Genomic DNA, 21,376 nt, shown 5'->3' on the forward strand with positions numbered 1-21,376 from the left:
AAACGATAGTTAAAAATGGATTTTGGTTGAAGTCCGTTCCCTTTCCGCAAATTAAAAGTCTTATTTTCCAGTCACTGTTGAAGATTTTTGTAGAAAGTTTCCATGTCGCCAATATGTAATTCACAGCCTTAATGTTTTCAGCTGGTAAAACTAGAATATCCACTTGCTGAGCAAAACTTACACATTGACACAGTCTGCAAAATAATCTTTTCTGTGTGCTGTTTGCCTTTTCAAAATGTCTGAATGCAGGTCTTTGTGCATTTAAATAAGTACACTCTCCAGCTATTTCTGAGGAGAACCAAAAGTGGAAATATATTTCCCAGAGTAAGGAATCCATAAAGAGACTGAATTATCTAATCCTTTTACAAGATGGGGAATTAAGTCATTCTTATGGCAATCTTTTATCTGCTGCTGGCTTCAAACCATTATCTCACAGGAGAAAAATTACAGTCTTTGTCAGTCTTCTCAGGCTTAACGTTCTTTCTTCCCCTGTGAACCATTTTTTTCTAGGACTTGTGAAAGAGTTTCGTGTGTGTGTGTGTGTGTGCGCGCGCATGTGTGTTTTTAAGAACTATATTAAACTGTTATCCAGAGCCTCAAATTATGACCAACAAGTTTCTCCAAGCTCATGATCTCCTGGCTTCCTCCCTATATCGTTCACATCCAGAAGCGACTGCTACTGCTGATATACATCACAGCATTTTCAAATATGCTCCTACTGCTTTCATTATTACAAATCAAGACTGGTACATTCAAAAGAACTAAAAAGTCCTTTAAGTCTACTCTTCTTAGAATTTCTCAACAGCATTTTTACATGTTTACAAGTTTACCAACCGCCTCATACCAATGCTATCTTTTTACAACCAGCCTGAGATAAAAAAAAAATGTAGCTAGCATTGAACAACAGTTCTTAAAAAAGATGTTCTAGTGACACATCATTAATTCACAACATCTTATACTGTATTCTTCCTTCATAACCAAAACCAGACACTAATTCCCTGTCAGTACAGTTACAGGGCTATCTCCAGATGAACTGGGCACACTAAGTGCCACATTGCCAAAAACAGTCCTATCATGAGAACAATACGTTAGTATGTATAAGATACAATTCACATGCAAATTTTATGTACCTCGTGTACACGTTTCAAGTATAAGTCTACTTTCACTAACATGCAAACACTTATCTTTCTTCAAACCAGAGTTGTTCCATTTCTCTTATGCTAATTGACAATTATTTATGTCAAAAACAACAAGTCTACCCCACATGTGCAGCCTTTAAGGAAATAAAATAGCTGTTAAATCAAATGCAGAGGGAAATGCTTCATCTCCAAAAACACTGCGTAATGCAAGGATACAGACACACACTGTTCCTTTTAAAGAGACATAAGCTTCGTCTGAAAATACTGGTTTCTTCACAGCTTACATAATTCTTGATAACAGACGAGGTTTTTATTATCACAGTATTTTGTGGAACTTCTGATAAGTCTGAAACTATTGCTTGGTAGATTTATCCAGTGGGAAATTCTGGTAAAAAAGAGGGAGGAAAGAAGTCTGATCCTCCTGGGATTTCTGTCTGAGCACTTGATATAAATCTCCTGTCTTACATTGTTCCCTTCCCAAAACACAGTTAAGATTTTGAAAACAGAGAGACCTTGGCCATTCTTTTAAAACACATATTCATTGGGAGTTTGCCATAAAACTAATTAAGGTTTGGGATTAAAAATGATAATATCTTGTGCATTTTGGAGGCCAAACTTAGATCCATGAACTCAAAAAAAACATTTGAAATCATACAGATATTCTCTATTTTGCATATAGTAAGATGTTCAAAAGAAACACGAGTCAGTGAAAGAAAAGGCAAACCAGTGTGTTACTCTGACAACTTAGCAAATCAGCCTAAGAGCTCTTAAAAATTAATTTATGTTCTCTGTCTCCGATAACCACTAGGACCAGTAAAAACATTTTCTGACATATTTTTTTCTTTAGTGTTTTCCTATTTTTTTTGAAGGAACAAGTAAGATACTAAAGTAGAACACCACTCCAGAAAAGGAAGGATAAAGTAGTTTATTTTAGCTGTATTTAACATCTACAAAATCAAGAGAAGACAATGAAGACACTATTGTGGTTATTTATGCATCAAAGCAGGGCAAATTAATCAGTGCCCAGATTCAACTCAGCCAAAAAGCTAAATGAAAAATTTTTGACTAAATTTTTTTGCCACAACTTTTTATTTTCTTGTAATTCTTTTCATTTTTCTGCCTTATAAGAAGATCTAAGTAGCAAAAGGAAAAATATAGGTTTTGTCCACAATTTTCCAAAGTGAAGGAGATTTTTAGAAGTTATAAAGCACTACTATACATTTGCTTGTTTGCCACTCTTAAAAGGAAAAAGATGCAAATAAAACACTTCATTTAGGACAAAGTCTGTGAAGCTAGCACAAACAAACATGAGGAAAACTCAGCTCTTTGAAACAAGAGGTGCAATAAAACTAAGGTTACAAAAAAGAAAATAAAGGAAAAAAAAGAATGAAAAATAGTGACACAAGTCATCTGGAATGATTAGTACTTTCTCCTTTGTAAGAATAGCCTCTTAGAAATACTACACAGACAAAAAGCTACTATGAAATGCAAGACGGGAAATAAAAAAATACGTATATATAATCAAAAGGTTTGGTAACATTTGAAGACATAAATTCCTGTATTGGGTCTGCATGGCAAGGTTTTGCCAGCAAGGGGGCTACAGGGGTGGCTTCTGTGAGAAGCTGCTAGAAGCTTCCCCTATGTCCAATAAGGCCAATGCCAGCCGGCTCCAAGATGGACCTGCTGCTGGCCAAGGCCGAGCCCATCAGTGATGGTGGTAGCGCCTCTGTGGTAACAGACTTACTTAAGAAGGGGGAAAAAAACAACTGTGCAACGGCAGCTGTAGAAGAGAGGAGTGAGAATATGTGAGAGAAACCCTGCAGACAGCAAGGTCAGTGAAGAAGGAGGGGGAGAAGGTGCTCCAGGCGCCGGAGCAGAGATTCCCCTGCAGCCCGTGGTGCAGACCATGGTGAGGCAGGCTGTCCCCTGCAGCCCATGGAGGTCCACGGTGGAGCAGATATCCACCTGCAGCCTGTGGAGGACCCCACGCTGAAGCAGGTGGATGCCCGAAGGAGGCTGTGACCCTGTGGGAAGCCCACGCTGGAGCAGGCTCCTGGCAGGACCTGTGGAGCCGTGGAGAGAGGAGCCCACGCTGGAGCGGGTTTGCTGGCAGGACTTGTGACCCCGTGGGGGACCCACGCTGGAGCAGTCTGTTCCTGAAGGACTGCACCCCACGGAAAGGACCCATGCTGGAGCAGTTCATGAAGAACTGTAGCCCATGGGAAGGACCCACATTGGAGAAGTTTGTGAACTGTCTCCCATGGGAGGGACCCCACACTGGAGCAGGGGAAGAGTGTGAGGAGGAAGGAACGGCAGAAACAACTTGTGATGAACTGACCGCAACCCCCATTTCCCGTCCCCCTGTGCCGCTCGGGGGGAGGAGGTAGAGAAAATCGGGAGTGAATTTGAGCTCAGGAAGAAGGGAGGGGTGGGGGGAAGGTGTTTATAAGATTTGGTTTTCTTTCTCATTATCCTACTCTGATTTTGACTGGTAATAAATTAAACTAATTTCCCCAAGTTCAGCTGTTTTGCCCGTGACAGTAATGGTGAGTGATCTCCCTGTCCGTATCTTGACCCATGAGTCTTTTGTCATATTCTCTCTCCCCTGTCCAGCTGAGGAAGGGGAGTGATAGAGCGGCTTTGGTGGGCACCTAGCATCCAGCCAGGGTCAACCCTCCACAACTTCCTAACATTCTCTGCATGAACTCCAATCAGAGAATTTTTCCCCTGAAATTATTTCTGTACCAACCACTTTAGTTTGGAAACATTTCTTTCCCTTGGTACTTGGAAGTAATTTTTTCCCAAATTTTAGGAATATTAACAAACCAGAAATTTCTGCCAGAAACTGAGTCACTAAGTTGGCCTTACCACTACTGGGCAGACATACAAAATCCATTCTGTATGCAAATGCATGTACCAAACCACACATATACCTGTATCCATTCCCCAGTATTACATCACAGTGTACAGAGCCAAACCAGGGGTTATATGGAGGATTTGAGAGATTGTTCTGACACATCTGTATGTTATTGATTAATTAGAAATATAAATTGTGTGACAGGATATCATCATGTTTCCTATCTTTCTGCTGCATGATTAGACAGAAATTAGCTGTTTCCTTTAAAAGGTTACATGTTTCAAAGGTATTTGCACATGGAAAAAGACTAAAAAATTTTATAAAACCCACAAAATAAGCAAAATACAAATTCTAGGGGGTTCTTTGTTACATTTCTGTGTAAAAGGCTGCACTCCAGACAAATCAAAACCCATTTAAATGTACAAAAGGACAAATTTACCTAAAATTCACCATGGAAACAAAAGCCAGCAGGGAAAAAGGGGTCATAATGATTCAAAAATCAAGAGGTCAATAAAAACCAGAAAAAATGGAACTTAGTGGGGCATAATAAAAGATTCAGATGCAATTCATCTGGATGGTCTGCCCCTTCTGCTCTGACAGAATACTCACTATGCATTTATTTACACAAAACTTTGGGGAGTAGCAAAGAAAGCTAGGAAAAAGAGGAATCAAAACTATGGGTCAGGTCTAAAGAGGAAATGTAATGTTAGGTTTTCCATCATATTATATCATGATTTTGATATCAGAAGTAGAATTTATTCTCCTCAAATACCAATTTCTAGTCATATGCGTTCCAGGATCCACCATTTGTAGGTTACTCCCCACAAAACATTGAATTAGGAAGGAAGATACAGTCTATAAAGAAAAGTAGGAATTTAAAGACATCCTTTAAAGTCACATACACAGTGCTCTACTCCTAACTCTGTTAGGAATGGATTATTCCCAGTGATCAGGTTCTCTTCTATCCAATTCCATCACCTCTTGGTTTATATTAACACTGCAGTTAAAGGGATGATTATAGTTCATGTAAACATACCTGAACCGCCTTTAAACACCTGAGCCACCTTTAAATTAGCATCTGCAGATGCTATCACTGAATAGTTTTGACAATTCATGTAGCAGCTAAGGAATTTTTGCACAAGCAGAAATCTCCTTGACAGATTTCAATGTAGGTATAGCCTTTTCTCATCTCCCCCAGACACCACGTACTGTTACATATGCTCAGAATAAGGGGAAAACAGTCCATGGAGTTAGTTTTAATGTCTTTTAGTCCTGCATGCATTTTCAAGCTACTACTCCCTTTAGAGTGACTCACACCAAAATGGCTCAGCCTGGGGAAGATAACTTCACGTTCAGACATGAACAACAGTCTGCTGAAAACAGAGCAGAAGCATCTACAGGCATGGCTTGGTCTAATTTGGCAGAACATAAACCTAGACCACCTGTTAAAAACCACAGCAGCAGCAAATTCTGCATCCTCCCTTCTTCCAGGATCTATGAGATCTATATGGGATGTCAGAGGTTGCCCCTCTTCTTCACCCCATCTGATCAGACTATCCCAATGTTGCATGGTGCAGCACCCATTCCCTGACAAGTTCCTGTCCCCAGCTGTGGAATTAGTCTGGGCTTACATGCCTGGACAAGACAGGAAAACCCATCCCATATCAAAAGACAAGTCAGCCATTCCAATGGTTTCTATGCAGAGAATACAATGACAATGAGAGCAGACTAGCCATAAACAATAAGGAAGGGATGCAGTAGGCTTCCTTCCTTCCCTTGAGGAAATCTTCCAGGAGCCCATCATTTTTAACTGCTTTTTAAATGTAGTGTTTTGTTAGTATTTATGATCTTCCTCACAGGGGTAAGTGCTTTCATTAGTTTCTCTCTTTGTTGTCTGAAGTTTCAGTAGTGTTGTCTGTGGACAGTACATACAGTAACATGGCTGGTTTAACAGCAGTTTTTTCTCTATTTACAGTCATCAGCTTTTCTGCTTTTGATAGTTAAATGAGATTCACTTGTCAAGCTTCAGACACTATTTTCTGCACAGCTCATTATCAAATTTTCCACCAAATGCTTCTTAATGACCTCAAGTCTCATTAGTATTGTTATAGCTTTGTGATACTCAGATAAAGCATCTCCATACAAAATCTTACTCTGTAAGAATCTAAAATGGTCGAAGCTAGATTAACACCAGAGAATTCCATTACCAGACAATTAATTCCTGTTCTTTTCTAGAGAGATACGTCATGACCAATTCAGACAACAGTTCTATTCTTTCCACCATTATCCTGCAATTTATGACACATTATAGCTGGTTCCTTCAATTCTCTTGTCTCCTCTCCCACATGTTCATGGTCCTCATGACTCTGTCATGAAGATCTGCTTAAAGTCCAGTGGTGTATTTCAGAGAACCTACATGTGATCCTTAAATTTCACATAGTACCATGTAGTTTATATGACTATGTCCCATGTACACATGGAAGTGGCGGAGACCACACTGTAGAAAACCAAACTTACTAAAATATTGCAAAAATCCAGATGGTTAAAGAAAAGTTAACTGGCCTTTGTAAATAAGCAAGATAACTTGAAGATTGTTTGGAAGACAAGACACCTTAAAGAAATCAGAGATACAGACAATGAGCAGGGCAACAATGAAGATTTCACAGGCAAGGCAAACTGACATAAGACTTTTTGAGCATTTTTTCCAAACTAAGTTTTCAGAGAGCATCTGTAAATGGTAGCATGCACAGAGCATCTGATTTATTTTACATTAGCAGCTCAAGCACACAAGTTACTACACTTGAACTGTACTCCACATCCCAATGGTGACAGTTAGAAAAGCCATATTTACTTTTTTAATGGACGGATGTACTTCGTTTGTTTATACCTATATATTTGATTCTTCTAACATGTTAAAAGGCCTTAGGACATTACGCTTTTGCTCTAGCTAATCTTAAAACAAAATATTAACTAAAATATTGCATCTCAAACCTACATTTGTATGCAACTACTGCTCTTTCCCAACATTCTTGTTCAGAAGCCTTCAAGCTTGTGGCACAGTATGTTTTCTATAATCCCATTTCTTTTTTAATCACATGCAACCCCTTTTTTGTATTCTATTGATGTTAAGAAGAATGAATGCAGCCCTAGCGCTATTAAAAACAAAAAGCTTCTTACTTCCAGGAATGCATTGGCAAGACTCCACAAGAACAAGATTTAACTTCTGAGCGTGGCAGTGGGCATACAAGGCTAATGGGTGGTCCTTCCAAAAAAAAAAAAAAAAAAGAAAAAAGAACCCCCCCTAAAATTCATTCAATAGTATATTAATACTATCTTATACCTTATGCCTGATTAAATTCTTGCAAAATGCTGCTCATTGTGCAAGTCACAATACATGAGAAAATATGGAAGTGTTGTTTGGTTTTTACAAATTGTCATTTAGATCTTTATTTAACCCATATGAGTTTTGCTTATGTGTGAGGGAGTCTTATGATTCATCGGCCAAACCTGAAATTCATTTGTTTTGCCTGTGTGTGAGAAAGGATTCACAAAATCATGTTATAGAACGAGTCAGTCTATTCTCCAAGACATTCAGACTAGTTATGCCCTTAGATGAAGATGGAATTTTTATTACAACAATTTTGCTGAAATGATCTAAATCCAGATCAGTTGTACTAAAAGTGTCTTTGCTAATTTTCCGGACTAAACAGCAAAAAGCAAACCTTCCAAATACAGGGGAGTTTGTAGCCTTTTTTTCTGTTTCTATAAACCTTGTTTTGTTCCACCTTGTGAATGATGTCACCCCTTTATTTAGATGACTTAATATGCTGCTTAACTTGCACTGTAGTCCAAGAGCAGCTATGGGAATAACATTGTTCTGTAGCTACTTTCCCATTTGAAAAACCTCTTAAAGCTGTTATCCATCTGCATTTCGCTCATCGTGTGTGAAACATCTATACAGAAAACAGTAAGCTCTCTGTTTCTTACAGCTATATTCCAGTCTACAAACCAATTTATACTCCAGGAGAATTAACCCCTCCTTTTATTTCTCTTTCTCTCTCTCTGTTTTTTGCAGGGTTTGGGGTTTTTTGGTTTGTTTGGTTTTCAGGGGATTTTTTTTGTTTTTTTTTAATCATAAGCTGTAAAAAATAACTTGGTATGATAGTTTGAAAGAATCCCCCATCTTTATCTCCTAGATGTCTGGGTGGAGAACTTTACCTTTTATTAAAATTATTGACCTGGGCTGTGATAACTCTTTCTATCTATTATTTGAAAATGATGGGTGAAATTATCAGCATTGAAGGTTAGATACCAGTTTCTAAAAAAATCTTAAAAGTTTGGGGGTTTTATTCTAGTTCAAATTATGTCCATTCTCAGTCTCATTTCCGACGGTTCATGAAAATGTTCTTACTTTTGTCTAAGAGACTTAAGGCAGGGGAGAATGTTTTGCCAAACCCAGTGCCTCAACAGCATTGCAGATTTCCCCCCCAATATAAACTGGATTTAATTTGCTTTGTAATAAAGTAGAATTTTATCTCTAACTATAGTCACTCCTATCTGGCATTCTTTTTAAGATCTTCCTCTGACACCATGGTAAACACTGCATCAGAAATAGAACAGGGGAGTTCAAAGGGAAGAACTATTACTGTGCAAAGTAACAGCCTAGTGACAGAGACAATCATCAGCTACACAGGACATTTAATACTAGCTTGAACTAAATGCCAGTTACTAGCAAAGGAATAAGGCCATACTGACAGAGAAAGAGGGAACCAGAAGCTGCTAGTATTGTCCTCCTATTATTACATTCTAGAATCTGAGTCCTGATTTTCTCATGTATTTGAGTGGTGTAAAGGGACAGATCTAAACTGGAGCTAAATGAAGTCCAATGACAAATATCTCAGCATGGGGGAAATGGTTGGTTCAGTCCATTATTCTCTTAAGTCACTGTACTCCCGTGTTTAGCCTATTTGCAAGAAGCTATGGAAGCCACAGAAGAGATAAGACATATTGTTGCACTGTACTCTACTGCAGGTGCTCTCAGTGGGTATACAGAATTAAACCAGCACTCCTCTCAGGCTAAAGTAACCTACACATAGCCATACACCTGTTCTCTCTAATTCTCAAATAATGAGGGAGCTCTAATGATCTAGGGCAAGAAAATGTAATCATAGTAGCAGGAGAGTCTAAAACTTACACATGATTTTAATGAAGAAGTAGGGTGGAACTTCGATTAAGACTATTTGTCCTTTCCAAGTGAGACCCAAAAAATTAAGCCAAATTAAATTAAAGCTAGTACTGAGGAACTCCTTCAATTGTTTAAATAAATGCCTCTCAGAAGAGCCCCAACATGTCCAAGGAAGTGAGGAACCTTCTGGAGGAGGTATCATAGAAGGTAAATTGACTGGACAGTAATCAGAGCAGAGCATTTTTTAAAAAAATACCACAAGGTGAAAAAACTAGATTATGCAAATGCAAGAGTAAAATTAAACTTTTTGTCTGAGCCAAGAAGCATGTTTCTTAACATTTGGAACTCCGCCAATCAAATTTCAAGTAAGAAGTCATATTCCACCTACAGACAGCCAAAATACCTTCAGCAAACCTGATTTGGTAATCTGATTTGACAAGTCCTGTTATCTACAGAACACCCACTGCTATTAATTTCAAATTACTTTATACAACCAAAAAATGGGAGGAAAGACACCTGTTTAATCGTAGCCAAAAGTATGCATAACAACAACTTATATTGACTTCTTTTTCAATTGTATTCAAATGTGCCTACAATCATATCCCATAGTATTTATATGGAAACAGTACAGCACAGAAGACTACTTAGAGAAGAGAATATGAAAAAATAAAAATATCATTTCTAAAAAAATAAAAGTACTAATAGGTTCTGTATTATGACCTTAAAATAAATATGAGGCTTTGTCATAACAATGGAGATAAAAGTCAACACTGATAAACTATCGTAGAGATGACCCAAATGCTCAGGCTGTGATTTTATAGCGTGGTGTTTTCAATGGCTAACCACTGAGTAACAGCAAATTTAATTGCTCTTGGAACCAAACAGGAAAAAACCCCTATCTTCGTGTCCTTCGTGTCCTCTTGCTTCATGCAACTCTCTCTACCAACTAATTCAGCTGCTGTGAGAAGGCACTGGACAAATCCACTGTGGAGGTATTGAAAGAGAGCACTGACTGCACTAATAACTCTGTCTTGAAGTAAGAGAGGAAAGGTGTCCTCAGACTCAGTAAGAAGAAAGGAATGCTCCAAAAGAATGGACTTCCTCATCTTGAAGAATAAATGCTATTATTTTCCTCACAACTGAATACAACAGCAATACCCAGTTCTCTCTTTTGACTTCCCTTGCTACTGATGAGATGGTGTATTTTTTAATTCCTCCAAAGTTTAAAGAAACTGCTGAACTGCAACGGGAGTGAAAAGAACCATAGTGAAGTAGGTATCATCCAGTTCCTCATCGACTTCATTAAACAGGGCAGGGAATGAAATTAAGGTGTACAGGCAAAATAAAGCACTGCTTTCCATTCTCTGGTAAGTGAAGTGGGAAAAGGGGATTTTATGAGGTCTTTCTCTCACAACTCATATTTTAGACTGCAGTCATATAGTACAGCCAGTTAAAGGACAATAGCAATAGCCAAGGTTGCTAGGTTTGGCTCAAGATCTCAGCCGTTTGTTCCCTGGTGTGCAGGACAGAGAGAATATATACTATCCTGGCACCTGCTGTTAGCGGCTACTTAACGGAATTTAAAATTTAATTAACCTTTATAGTATTCCATACTAGAGTTTATGTAAGTTCAAAAAGACCATGTAGAAAACATTTCTATTTTCCTTACCTTTCTACTTGTTCACCCATGGACAACCAATGCCAGTTGAAAAAAGGTGCCACACTTTCATGTAGCTAGTTGTTTAGAAACATTTTACAACATACGTAATTTGTTTCTAGTGAATTGGGAAGAATCCCATGACTAACATGTTTGCTTTTAAAGCATAAGGCCACATCGCTGACAGCAAAACTCTCTGGAATTACAAGGCCATCCAGTCACTGCTGCTCTGACAGTACTGTGAGCTGAAGTCCCCTGAGGCTCCACAACCCTGCTAAAGAGATGCTATTGCATGGGTGATTCAGTATGCTTGTAGTTATGCTCCCAGAGCATCAGAAAATGTTTTGAAGCCCCTCTTCCTACATAAGTGCCTTTTAAAAGTAGTAATTTACAAGCAAAATGGGAAAAAAGTAGAAACTTAGGGTGGCATATGGCCAAACTTTTGACTTAATTTCACCACAGGTTGCTTTTTATTTACAAGCGGCTAATCCCCTCTCAAACTACACAATAGAGCAGCCATTGGCAAAGGCAGGCAGATAAAATTGGCATGCCTCTGTATTGTTCTTGCTAATCTGAACCATTAACAGAAGGGTGAGAAGGCTAGTTTTGTCATTTAAACAGGCTTAAATCCTTTCTCCAAATGAGCTTTTGTCTACATAGATGAATGCATCTAGGAAATTTAACGGGTTCCCGTTAGTGTTGCATTCTCAAGTTGACTTGGCTACAGGAATACCAACCTGTTTATTTGGCCCTCATACTGTAAATGCAAGAATTATTTCCAGCTGTCAAAACCAAAAGGGGTTCAACCTGATTAAATTATTTCTCAGAGGTGAAACAGGATGAGATTATAAAGTGCTTAGAAGCAACTATTTGAAATTCTGAACTGCACCTGTGCAACTAAATCTCCATTTATACAGGTGCTTTTCAAATTGGATTTGAATCTTTAAATTCCATGATTCATCCCCTGAAAAACCACAGAAGCTCAAATAACTAATGAAATTCAGAGACAGAAAGGTTTAAAATAGTTTCAAGCTGTGAAGTAAGGCCTAAGACTCTGTTCTTTGATTCATTGTTGATGCGACATATCAAGCATAAACATAAGTTGCACAACCCAAATGCCAGAGGTCATAGGGTAAGCAGTAGCTAAGTAATTATTTTTTCTTTAGCACAAGAGAGGTCATCACCTGGCCCACAAGCACAATAAATAGCTGAAAACCTGGGGAAGAGAACGTATTGGTTAGCATGATCTGGTTTTGTTTTGCTTTTTACCTGGCACATCTTGCACAGATATTCAATGTGACCTTTGCTTGAGGCTCAGCCGTATGAGCACTTCGAGTTTGATTGAATTTGCTCCCAGAAGACATCACGCTTGTTACTCCTTCCATTCTTAGATCATCAAGATCCTCTGCAACAAGACAGAATGACTGGATGAACACATGATTAAATTTTGTAGGAATAAAGATGCTTCACCTGTAGAATCACTAAAGAATGGAACAACTCAAAAATCAGAAAGAAAACACACACAGTTACTTGCATAATAGTAGGAAAAGACATTTGAGAGGATTTTTATTTATATGTATTATCACCCTGTTACAAGGGGTTCCTTGAAAAATATTCAGTATCATTTCCACTTCAAACAGTGCTGCATATTTTTTCAATCTTTATTTCTCTGATTCATTTATAAAAAACATGTCATCAAGAGATGCTGTCCAATAGCTCCATTTGACATAGGGCATATTGAAGAAAAAATTCATTTTTTTTAACATATGCTCCTCCTCTGGTATTTTCATCATCTATTCACTTAGCAATGAAAAAGTATTGCTAAAATAAAAGTGCTCTGCTAAACCCAGAAAATATGAAATGGATACATACATCACATTGAAAGAGACCTTAATGTGCATACTTATACCCACCATATTGCTGTAATATTTGGGCAACTCATAATAATAATAATAATAACTGGATTTTCTACTACTGTACAATCATTCCCATTTTGCAGGAAGACATCTGAAGCTCTCAGAGAATTTTTTGCCCAAGATCACACTGGAATAGTGGAGCTCAGTTAGACTGTGAATGAATTCTCTTGGTTTACAGTCAGGACATTCTTTAGGGATAATCTGCGTATTTTTTGCTAACATAAAATAGGCAAGTTCTGTATGCCTACTGTATCCATAAAGCCCAATTTTCAGTTGTTTATAATTTGGTTAGGTTCTAGCTGAAAGGTAAACAAGTAAAACACTGACTAGCTGCTATTAAATGAGCACCAACGATTCCATGTACCGACTGATGCATGTGGCTTATGGTATACAGTATGTGATCATCTAATTAAAAAGTCTTTCAGATAATGCATACACATGTATTTTCATATCTTTATGTTTACAAAATAAACCTGATGTTAAAGGATCTGAGTGGAGCAGAAAGTGTATAAAGGCAGACTTTAAATCCCGCCATCAGATGGGGAAAAGTCACAGAGAACTTTAAAATCAGAAGAAGCAATGTTCAATTAGAATTTAAAATACACAAGTAGTCATTATAGATACATAGTTGAGTACCAGGCTCCTCTTCATACACAAAAGAGTGACATACAACCCCCCGAATAATTACCTGAAATATTTCTGGTTGTTCTCTATAGTTCATAGACACTACTCTTACCATTGTGCTTCAAACTCCGGGCAGTTTGGTCAGATTGTTAGGATTATGGCATGTTAACAACACTTTTTGGGAGACACCCATTTTAATAAGCAACATCCAAGAACAGCAAGGCTAAACTTAAATGAAATTTTTGTGACTGAAGTCCTTGAACTAGATTTTCTTATCTGTAATGTTTTATTTTACTGCTTAAGAAAACTCTCCTCCCTCCCAGAATTCATTGGCTTGTTGGTATAAATTGACAGTTCTGCTGAAGTTCCTGGCATTGATTTACACCATTTCCACACCTTTTTCTTTAAATTTTATCTATGGTTTATATACAAACCAATTCAAAGGACTTGGAAGGCTATATGATAAAGAATTATAAAATCAATCATCTATGAGTCATTTCAGAAAAGGTATTACATATTCGGAACACATTATGTATTAAAATAAATACAGCTTAATTGTGCTTTAAAGAGGTGTGAAAAGTTCCATATTTTTTAACAGATGAAAACCACTGGATGGACTACAGTTTAAATGAAATTGAAGCATATGCCTTAGGGTTTTTTCCCCCTAAACAGATGTGATTTCTTTAAATGAGGTTTTCAACTGTTCTCTGCTTGATTAATTTTTGGCTCTCCAATGACTAAGACTGTTTCAACAGAGAGTGGACAGAGGCTGCCCTCTATCATACCTTTTATATTTGAATCTGTATATCAAAAATATCCTTTTTTTCATTTTTAGTCACCTACCAACATTTTTCTCACAAGAGAAAATTAAGTGAAACTTTGTGCAGGAAACGTGGATTTCAGAGGTGCCTATAGTTGTAGCTAACAGACAAGTAGGCAGAATATTATCCAGTGTTGATTTATTGTCACATGCTGTTAGACCAATAGCAGTAATGTTCATGCTAAGGCGCAGATTTTAAAAAAAAAAAAAAATCATACACAGTTGTTAATTTTTCTCAAGGAATTTTCATTGATCTAATTCAGCATTGAATGGAATTGGTCCATGGCAAGCTACCAAAAGCTGTTAATATTCCAACTAGACGGAGAAGTATAACCCCATCTACCAAATCTGAAGAATAACTGCAGCATTTGACTTAACTTTGAGGCACTTCTGCCTCAGTATTAAATGATTTCAGTTTCTTCTGGATGCCTCAAATTTACAGTGCAGATATTGCACTTTCTTCTCACTAAAGCAACTGGGCTTTGAGAAGTTGCCTGGTTCCCAATACCCATAACTGTGGATTAGAATTTTTGAGTTGTGAGCAAGTTTATGTGCCATTTGGCAATCTTCCTAATTGACCACATTCATTATTGAAGGTCCTTAATTAAAAAAACCCAACAATAAATCATACAGTAATTTTAGTACTAAATTCTGTATGTGTGTGTATATCTTGTTCAACAATTGATGTGTGTTGTGCAGAAGAGTATTTATTCATAAATAAGGATGTTATGAAAATAAATACAAACAATGAGCACAATAATGCATTTTAAGGAAAAAAAAAAGGTTTCCAAAGGTTCAGATGTTTCTATGTAACATCGGAAAGAATCAGACTTAGCAAAAAAGGATTTCATTGAGAAGTCAATTCAGCTACGGGGTCTGGAACACTGCATCTTTCTCTTCCTTTGTATTCTTTGCTAGACCAACTAGTGATGATACAGCTGAGCGGTTCAATGATTTTATTGAGCAGCAATGAGGTAATTCACTGAGAAAAGAGAGAAAGAAAAGCCAGGTTGATGACTGCTTATGTGATGGAAGACAAGAATACTGTGAAACTTCTCAAATCCTTAGAAAATTGTTACCTATCTTTGTACAGTGATAGGCTGGAAGTTCACATAAATGAAACAATCTCACTTGTGCTAATAAAAGTTTGTTACTTTAATGCATGACTGTGCACTGTATTTCTTTGATTTAATGTTAATTCTCTGCTATTCTCTACATGAATAGCGTACGTGAAGACCCTACTTTGGTCCTACAACAATTTCCATTAAGCATGTTCCGGGCAGTAAAAAAACCTACCTACAAAACAAACAAAAACCCCTTACATTTTTCTCAAATCAGCAGTTCACCAAAATAAATCCACACAGCTTCAATCTTCATGCATTGCCATAACAACAATACATGAAAATACTTAAAAGTGAGATAAAGATCACAAGTGTAATATAGCATAGCACGGAACCAGATGTTTTCTGTATTAATAATAATGCTGCACTAAGCTAAATTCTTTGTGATTTTTTTATAGACAAGTTTCATCAAAAAGGGAAGGGGAAAAATGGTATTTATTTCAGCTAACAAGAACATAGCCCAGTAACAAGGTAATGTTTTTAAATAGGATGGTGTTTGTAATTATTTACTTCCTTTCTTTTTGGGGAGGAACAGCTGGGGAGAGGGAAAGGGGCACTAATGCCAAGTATTCTAGAAACTGTGCGAGATTGCTTAATGTCTTGGGATGAGAGGGTGTGGAATCATCTGACAAACATTTCCTACAAGACTCACACACCATTTACTTTAAGGACAGAGCTCTTCTTATGCAAAACTTCTATTAAATGCAGTGAAAGTTCAGTTGCACAGAAGGCTTATGTAATCAAGGTATGTGCTACATTGTTTGAGATGATGCAGTCGCTTTTGTCTCCTTCCTCTGTTATAAAACATGTAGTAATTTCCCAGGAGTAATTCAAGAAGTATAAAGTGCCAAGCTGGAAAAAGTCCTGGTTCATCTTTGGAGAGGTTATGACAGCTCAGAGTTTGTTCAGTCTAATGCACTAAATGTTTTCATGTGAGAGTAAAAAATTCAGGTAATTAATTCTGATTTCTGTTCCTGCAGGCCACCAGTCAATTCTGATGCACCAGTAAAATAATGGCTCTTTCTTTGAAGCAATAGATTTCTCAAGGCAGTGTTCTTACATCATGATAGACATTGATGTAAGGAAGTTTACAGTACGTGGAAGAAGGGACTGACCGCTTGGGAATATTACAAGAATGCTGTCAGAGTATGCAGGCATGAAACAAGGAAAGCCAAGGCCTCCTTAGAATTAAAACTGGCAAGGGATGTCAAGGTCAACAGGAAGCGTTTCTTCAAGTACATTGGAGGCAAACGGAAAAATAGAGAAAATGTGGGCCCGCTGTTGAATGAGACAGGTGCCATGATAAGAGATGATGCAGCGAAGGCCGAGTTACTGAATGCCTTCTTTGCTTCAGCCTTTACTGCTCCAGCCAGCCCTCTGAAGTCCCAGACTTTGGAGGTAACAGAGAAAGTCTGGAGGAAGGAAGACTTACCCTTGGTTGAGGAGGATCAAGTTAGAGACCAATTCAGTAAACTGGACATGCACAAGTCCTTGGGTCCTGATGGGATGCACCTGCAAGTGCTGAGGGAGCTGGCAGAAGTCATTGCTGGGCCACTCTCCATCATCTTTGAAAGTTCCTGGAGAACAGGCGAGGTGCCTGAAGACTGGAGGAAAGCCAATGTCACTCCAGTCTTCAAAAAGGGCAAGAAGGAAGACCCAGGAAACTACAGGCCAGTCAGCCTCACCTCCATCCCTGGAAAGATGATGGAACAACTCATTCTGGGTGTCAGCTCAAAGCACCTGGAGGAAAAGAAAGTTATCAGAAGTAGTCAACATAGATTCACCATGGGGAAGTCATGTCTGACCAATCTGATAGCCTTCTACAAAGGCATGACTGGATGGATAGGTGAGGGGAGGGCAGTAGATGTTGTCTACCTTGACTTCAGCAAGGCTTTCAACACTGTCTCCCACATCATCCTCATAGACAAGCTTAGGAAGTGTGGGTTAGATGAACGGACAGTGGGGAGGATTGAAAACTGGCTGATAGATAATGCTCAGAGGGTTGTGATTAGTGGCACAGAGTCTAGTTGGAGGTGTGTAACAAGTGGTGTTCCCCACGGGTCAGTACTGGGTCCAGTCCGGTTCAACATATTCATCAATGACCTGGATGAAGGGATAGAGTGTGCCCTCAGCAAGTTTGCTGATGACACAAAACTGGGAGGAGTGGCTGACACACCAGAAGGCTGCGCTGCCATTCAGCGTGACCTGGACAAGCTGGAGAGTTCGGCAGAGAGGAACCTTATGAAATTCAACAAAGGCAAGGGTAGGGTACTGCACCCAGGGCGGAATAACCCCATGCATCAATACAGGTTAGGGGCTGACCTGCTGGAAAGCAGCTCTGTGGAAAGGGAACTGGGAGTCCTGGTGGACAACAGGATGATCATGAGCCAGCAATGTGCCCTTGCAGCCAAGAAGGCCAATGGCATCCTGGGCTACATCAAAAAGAGTGTGGCAAGCAGGCTGAGGGAGGTTATCCTCCCCCTCTACTTTCCCCTGGGTGAAGCCCCATCTGGAGTACTGTGTCCAGTTCTGGGCTTCCTGGTTCAAGAAGGACAGGGAACTGCTGGAGAGAGTACAGCAAAGGGCTACAAAGATGATTAAGGGACTGGAACATCTTTCTTATGAGGAAAGGCTGAGGCACTTGGGTCTTTTTAGTCTGGAGAAGACTGAGGGGGGATCTTATTAATGCTTATAAATACTTAAGGGGTGGGTGCCAGGAGGATGGGGCCAGTCTTTTTTCAGTGGTGCCCAGTGACACAAGAAGAGGTAATGGGCACAAACTTGGTCATAGGAAGTTCCATCTAAACATGAGGAGGAACTTCTTTACTTTGAGGGTGGCAGAGCACTGGAACAAGCTGCCCAGAGAGCTTGTGGAGTCTCCTTCTCTGGAGATATTCAAAACTCGCCTGGACGCATTCCTGTGCAATCTGCTCTAGGTGAACCTGCTCTGGCGGGGGGCTTGGACTAGATGATCTCCAGAGGTCCCTTCCAACCCTTATCATTCTGTGATTCTGTGATGTATTGCATGTACATAGCACTGATTTGTCAAGGATTGTTGATTGAAGCACAGACTCTTAATATGTTCTACTACTCTCATTAAAGAAAAAACCCAACCAACCAAACCCTTAAAAAACAAAACAAAAAAAGCAAAAAAACAAACCAACAAAACCCTACTGCCGATAGCAGTTCTGCTTGCATTCCAGGAATTTATGTTGCTTTATATGTCATACTTGTATGTTTCTTATTATGTTAACCAATCCTCTCTGGTTTAGATAAATTTTCTTACCAATATCAAGAGCGCCCAATAAAAATCCCACCTTAATTCCAAAAGAACTGTTGGGACAAGCAGGAATTAAGCTTCTAGACAAAGAAGAACCATTAATCTAGAACACCTGATGTTCCACTCCTGAAAATAATGTTTAATCATTTACTTCAACAGAAGCAAAACTGGAGTTGTCTTCTGCAATACACTAGCTACAGGACTCCTCACTTTGTTTCTTCTTATTCATCTATGACTTTGATGTCATGGAGTAGACAATGGTGTTAGTCTGGTACATATGTTCTAATATGACTTCCTATTAACATCTTCAAATATTGGAACTTGGCCCAGTTCAGACCCATGCCATAGACTGTTAATGCAAATATCATCCTAAGTAAACCCATCAAGAGACTTTCACTCCTTAGAGCCATTTTAGATTCCTGAATCCAATGTTCTGAAGACATCTTACTTTATAAGCATCTCAAGTTGACAATAAATTCCCTATGTGTTTGTGCTTCCACTGATGGACACACGCAAAACCAATTGAAACATGATGCTGCTAACGCCTTGAGTTTGCATGTCCACCTCTACCTGTATCATTTGTCACAGCCAATCTAGCAGAATCCCATACCACAGTCAAAAACACAAAACCAAGGTGGGACTACAAAAAGCAACATTGTTTGCAGATACCGAAACATATAATGACTCATTGATTAGAGTTCTCACTTTTAATCAGCAAGAGTGAGAGGAATCTGTCTTCAGTTTCTCCATCTTCCTGTTTTAAGCTGGGACTGGAATTAACATAGGAGAAGATGTTCTAGTTTCATTAGAGCACACTCCAGTATCTTAGTCAAATACACTAAGCACTGGCCCACAGGGCTCCTGCTTATTCTTCCTTTTTCCACTAGGTGGAATATTTGTTTACTACAGAAAACAAATTACTTGCAGGCAAGACTGATGGAGCACTGACTTAGGGGATGAGGGTGTGTCTAAGATGCAGTGTCTGGGCTTCACAACCTTGCTCCAAATCAGGCAGACGAAGTTTATAAAACAGGTCTTGGATATCCCAACTGCCCAAACCACTGACTGAATGCAACATTATAGTCTCATTTTATTTAAATGAGAAAGTCCATAATCACAGCTGAAAAGAACTGACATCATTCCCTCTTATCATTCCCTACTTGTAATCCTAGGACACATGATCTAAAATCACCAAACAACCACTGCTCACCCACTAGTTCAACAACAATCACTGAGTATATAACCACTGTTGCTCCACACCAATAGTGATTTCAAACACATTGGTCTAAACTATCAACTAGATAGTTTCATTCAGTGCTAAAGAATTATTTCAAACACTTTAATTTTACAATAATGGGAATTGCCTATTGATTGGAGCACATTAATTACGTCTACATTTCCAATAAAATAAAATTTAGAATATTTCACTTCTTACCTCACATTCTATAATGTATTACTGCAACTGCCATAATTGTACAAGAGTACTTGCGTTATAATAATAATATAGAACCGCAAAAAGATCATAATGAGAAAATCCACAAAACAACCAGAAATTCTGGACTTCAGAAGGCATCCAAAGGAATGTCTTTTAATGTTTTTCCTTGGCAAATTTTCCTTTTTTGCACTTTAGCTTAAAGTAAAACAACTTTTAAAATTAAAAGCAAATTTCGATTAGTATTTCTAATCAGCTCCAATTACGATGTCGTTTATTTATGCAACCATTATATTTATTTGAATACGCAATTCAGACATGAGTCTAACTCTGCATTCATAAAGAAAACCACCAAAAAACGCTTTGTCATAATAATAGAATAAGCCATGTTTAAATCAGTAAGCTTTTTTTCAATCATATCGAAAATATCAAAGCATTAGAAAGGAATGTATATTTAAAAGGTTTCATTTTGTTTTTAATTTACGTTTGGTTTTTTATTTTCTAACAAAGAGGAGCCAGACATAATATTTTTCAAGTGTATTTGGTTAATGTAGTACAGATGTTCCTTACAATATATATCCAAAATACTGAATTTCATATTACATTATCACTTATGTTTTTTCTTTATTAAATCTATTTTTAATTAAACTGATAATTTGCATGCTGTTTATATGAAGTTTTATAAAAATGAGCAAAGATTAATAATAATTCATGAACTCAGTAGTACACCTCACTATACATAAAGCAACTACAATGAATTTTCAGCCAGTCAGAGAAGATACTAAACTGTTTAACTTTGTGTGAATCAATTTTTGCACTGAGGGCCACATTCGTTTTTCTTTGCATCCACCTAATTTACTCTGCCAGCCCCTTGGCAGGATTAAGCTTAGCTGGCTTGTCAAGAGGCCAGTGGAAATTCATACACTTTTATTGAAATGAAAGTTGAGGCAAAGCATAAAAATTACAAATAATCTTATGCCAAACATTTTCAGTAACACTGAACCTTCCAACAGCTTTCTTTTGAAAAATTATTAGTATAAGCATTTCTAGAGTGCCAGTTACTAGAGCATCTGTATGCTCTCTTCCATAAACTTATCTAGATCAAGGATTCCTACAGAGGAAATATCTCTTTCCCCAACTTCTTTTTTCTTTTTTTTTTTTTTTAAATTAAAATGATCAAATTCCAAATGTAGTCAAACACCGTACGTGTCCTTTGGAGAATCTTCTCTGTGAAAAGAGAAATACACTAAGAAAGAAGCAAGATGCTTGTACAGCTTAAATTTTTTACTGAGAAAGTAGCGCATCTCCCATTTTTAAAAAAGTGCTTTTCAATCAAGCACTAAAC

The 21,376-nt window shown here is 38.1% G+C and overlaps 1 protein-coding gene across 1 annotated transcript in view; it reads right to left on the reverse strand.

Moving 5' to 3' along the window:
- The window catches only part of C3H8orf34 (chromosome 3 C8orf34 homolog), a 165,106-nt gene that overhangs the window by 36,451 nt on the left and 107,279 nt on the right, over positions 1 to 21,376 (reverse strand). Inside the window, exon 8 of the mRNA XM_059815599.1 lies at positions 12,108 to 12,243. Within this exon, the coding sequence (XP_059671582.1) occupies positions 12,108 to 12,243 (136 nt within the window). The remainder of the gene's footprint in view (positions 1 to 12,107; positions 12,244 to 21,376) is intronic.

Source organism: Gavia stellata, chromosome 3 (assembly GCF_030936135.1).
Source record: "Gavia stellata isolate bGavSte3 chromosome 3, bGavSte3.hap2, whole genome shotgun sequence".
Lineage (NCBI taxonomy): Eukaryota > Metazoa > Chordata > Aves > Gaviiformes > Gaviidae > Gavia > Gavia stellata.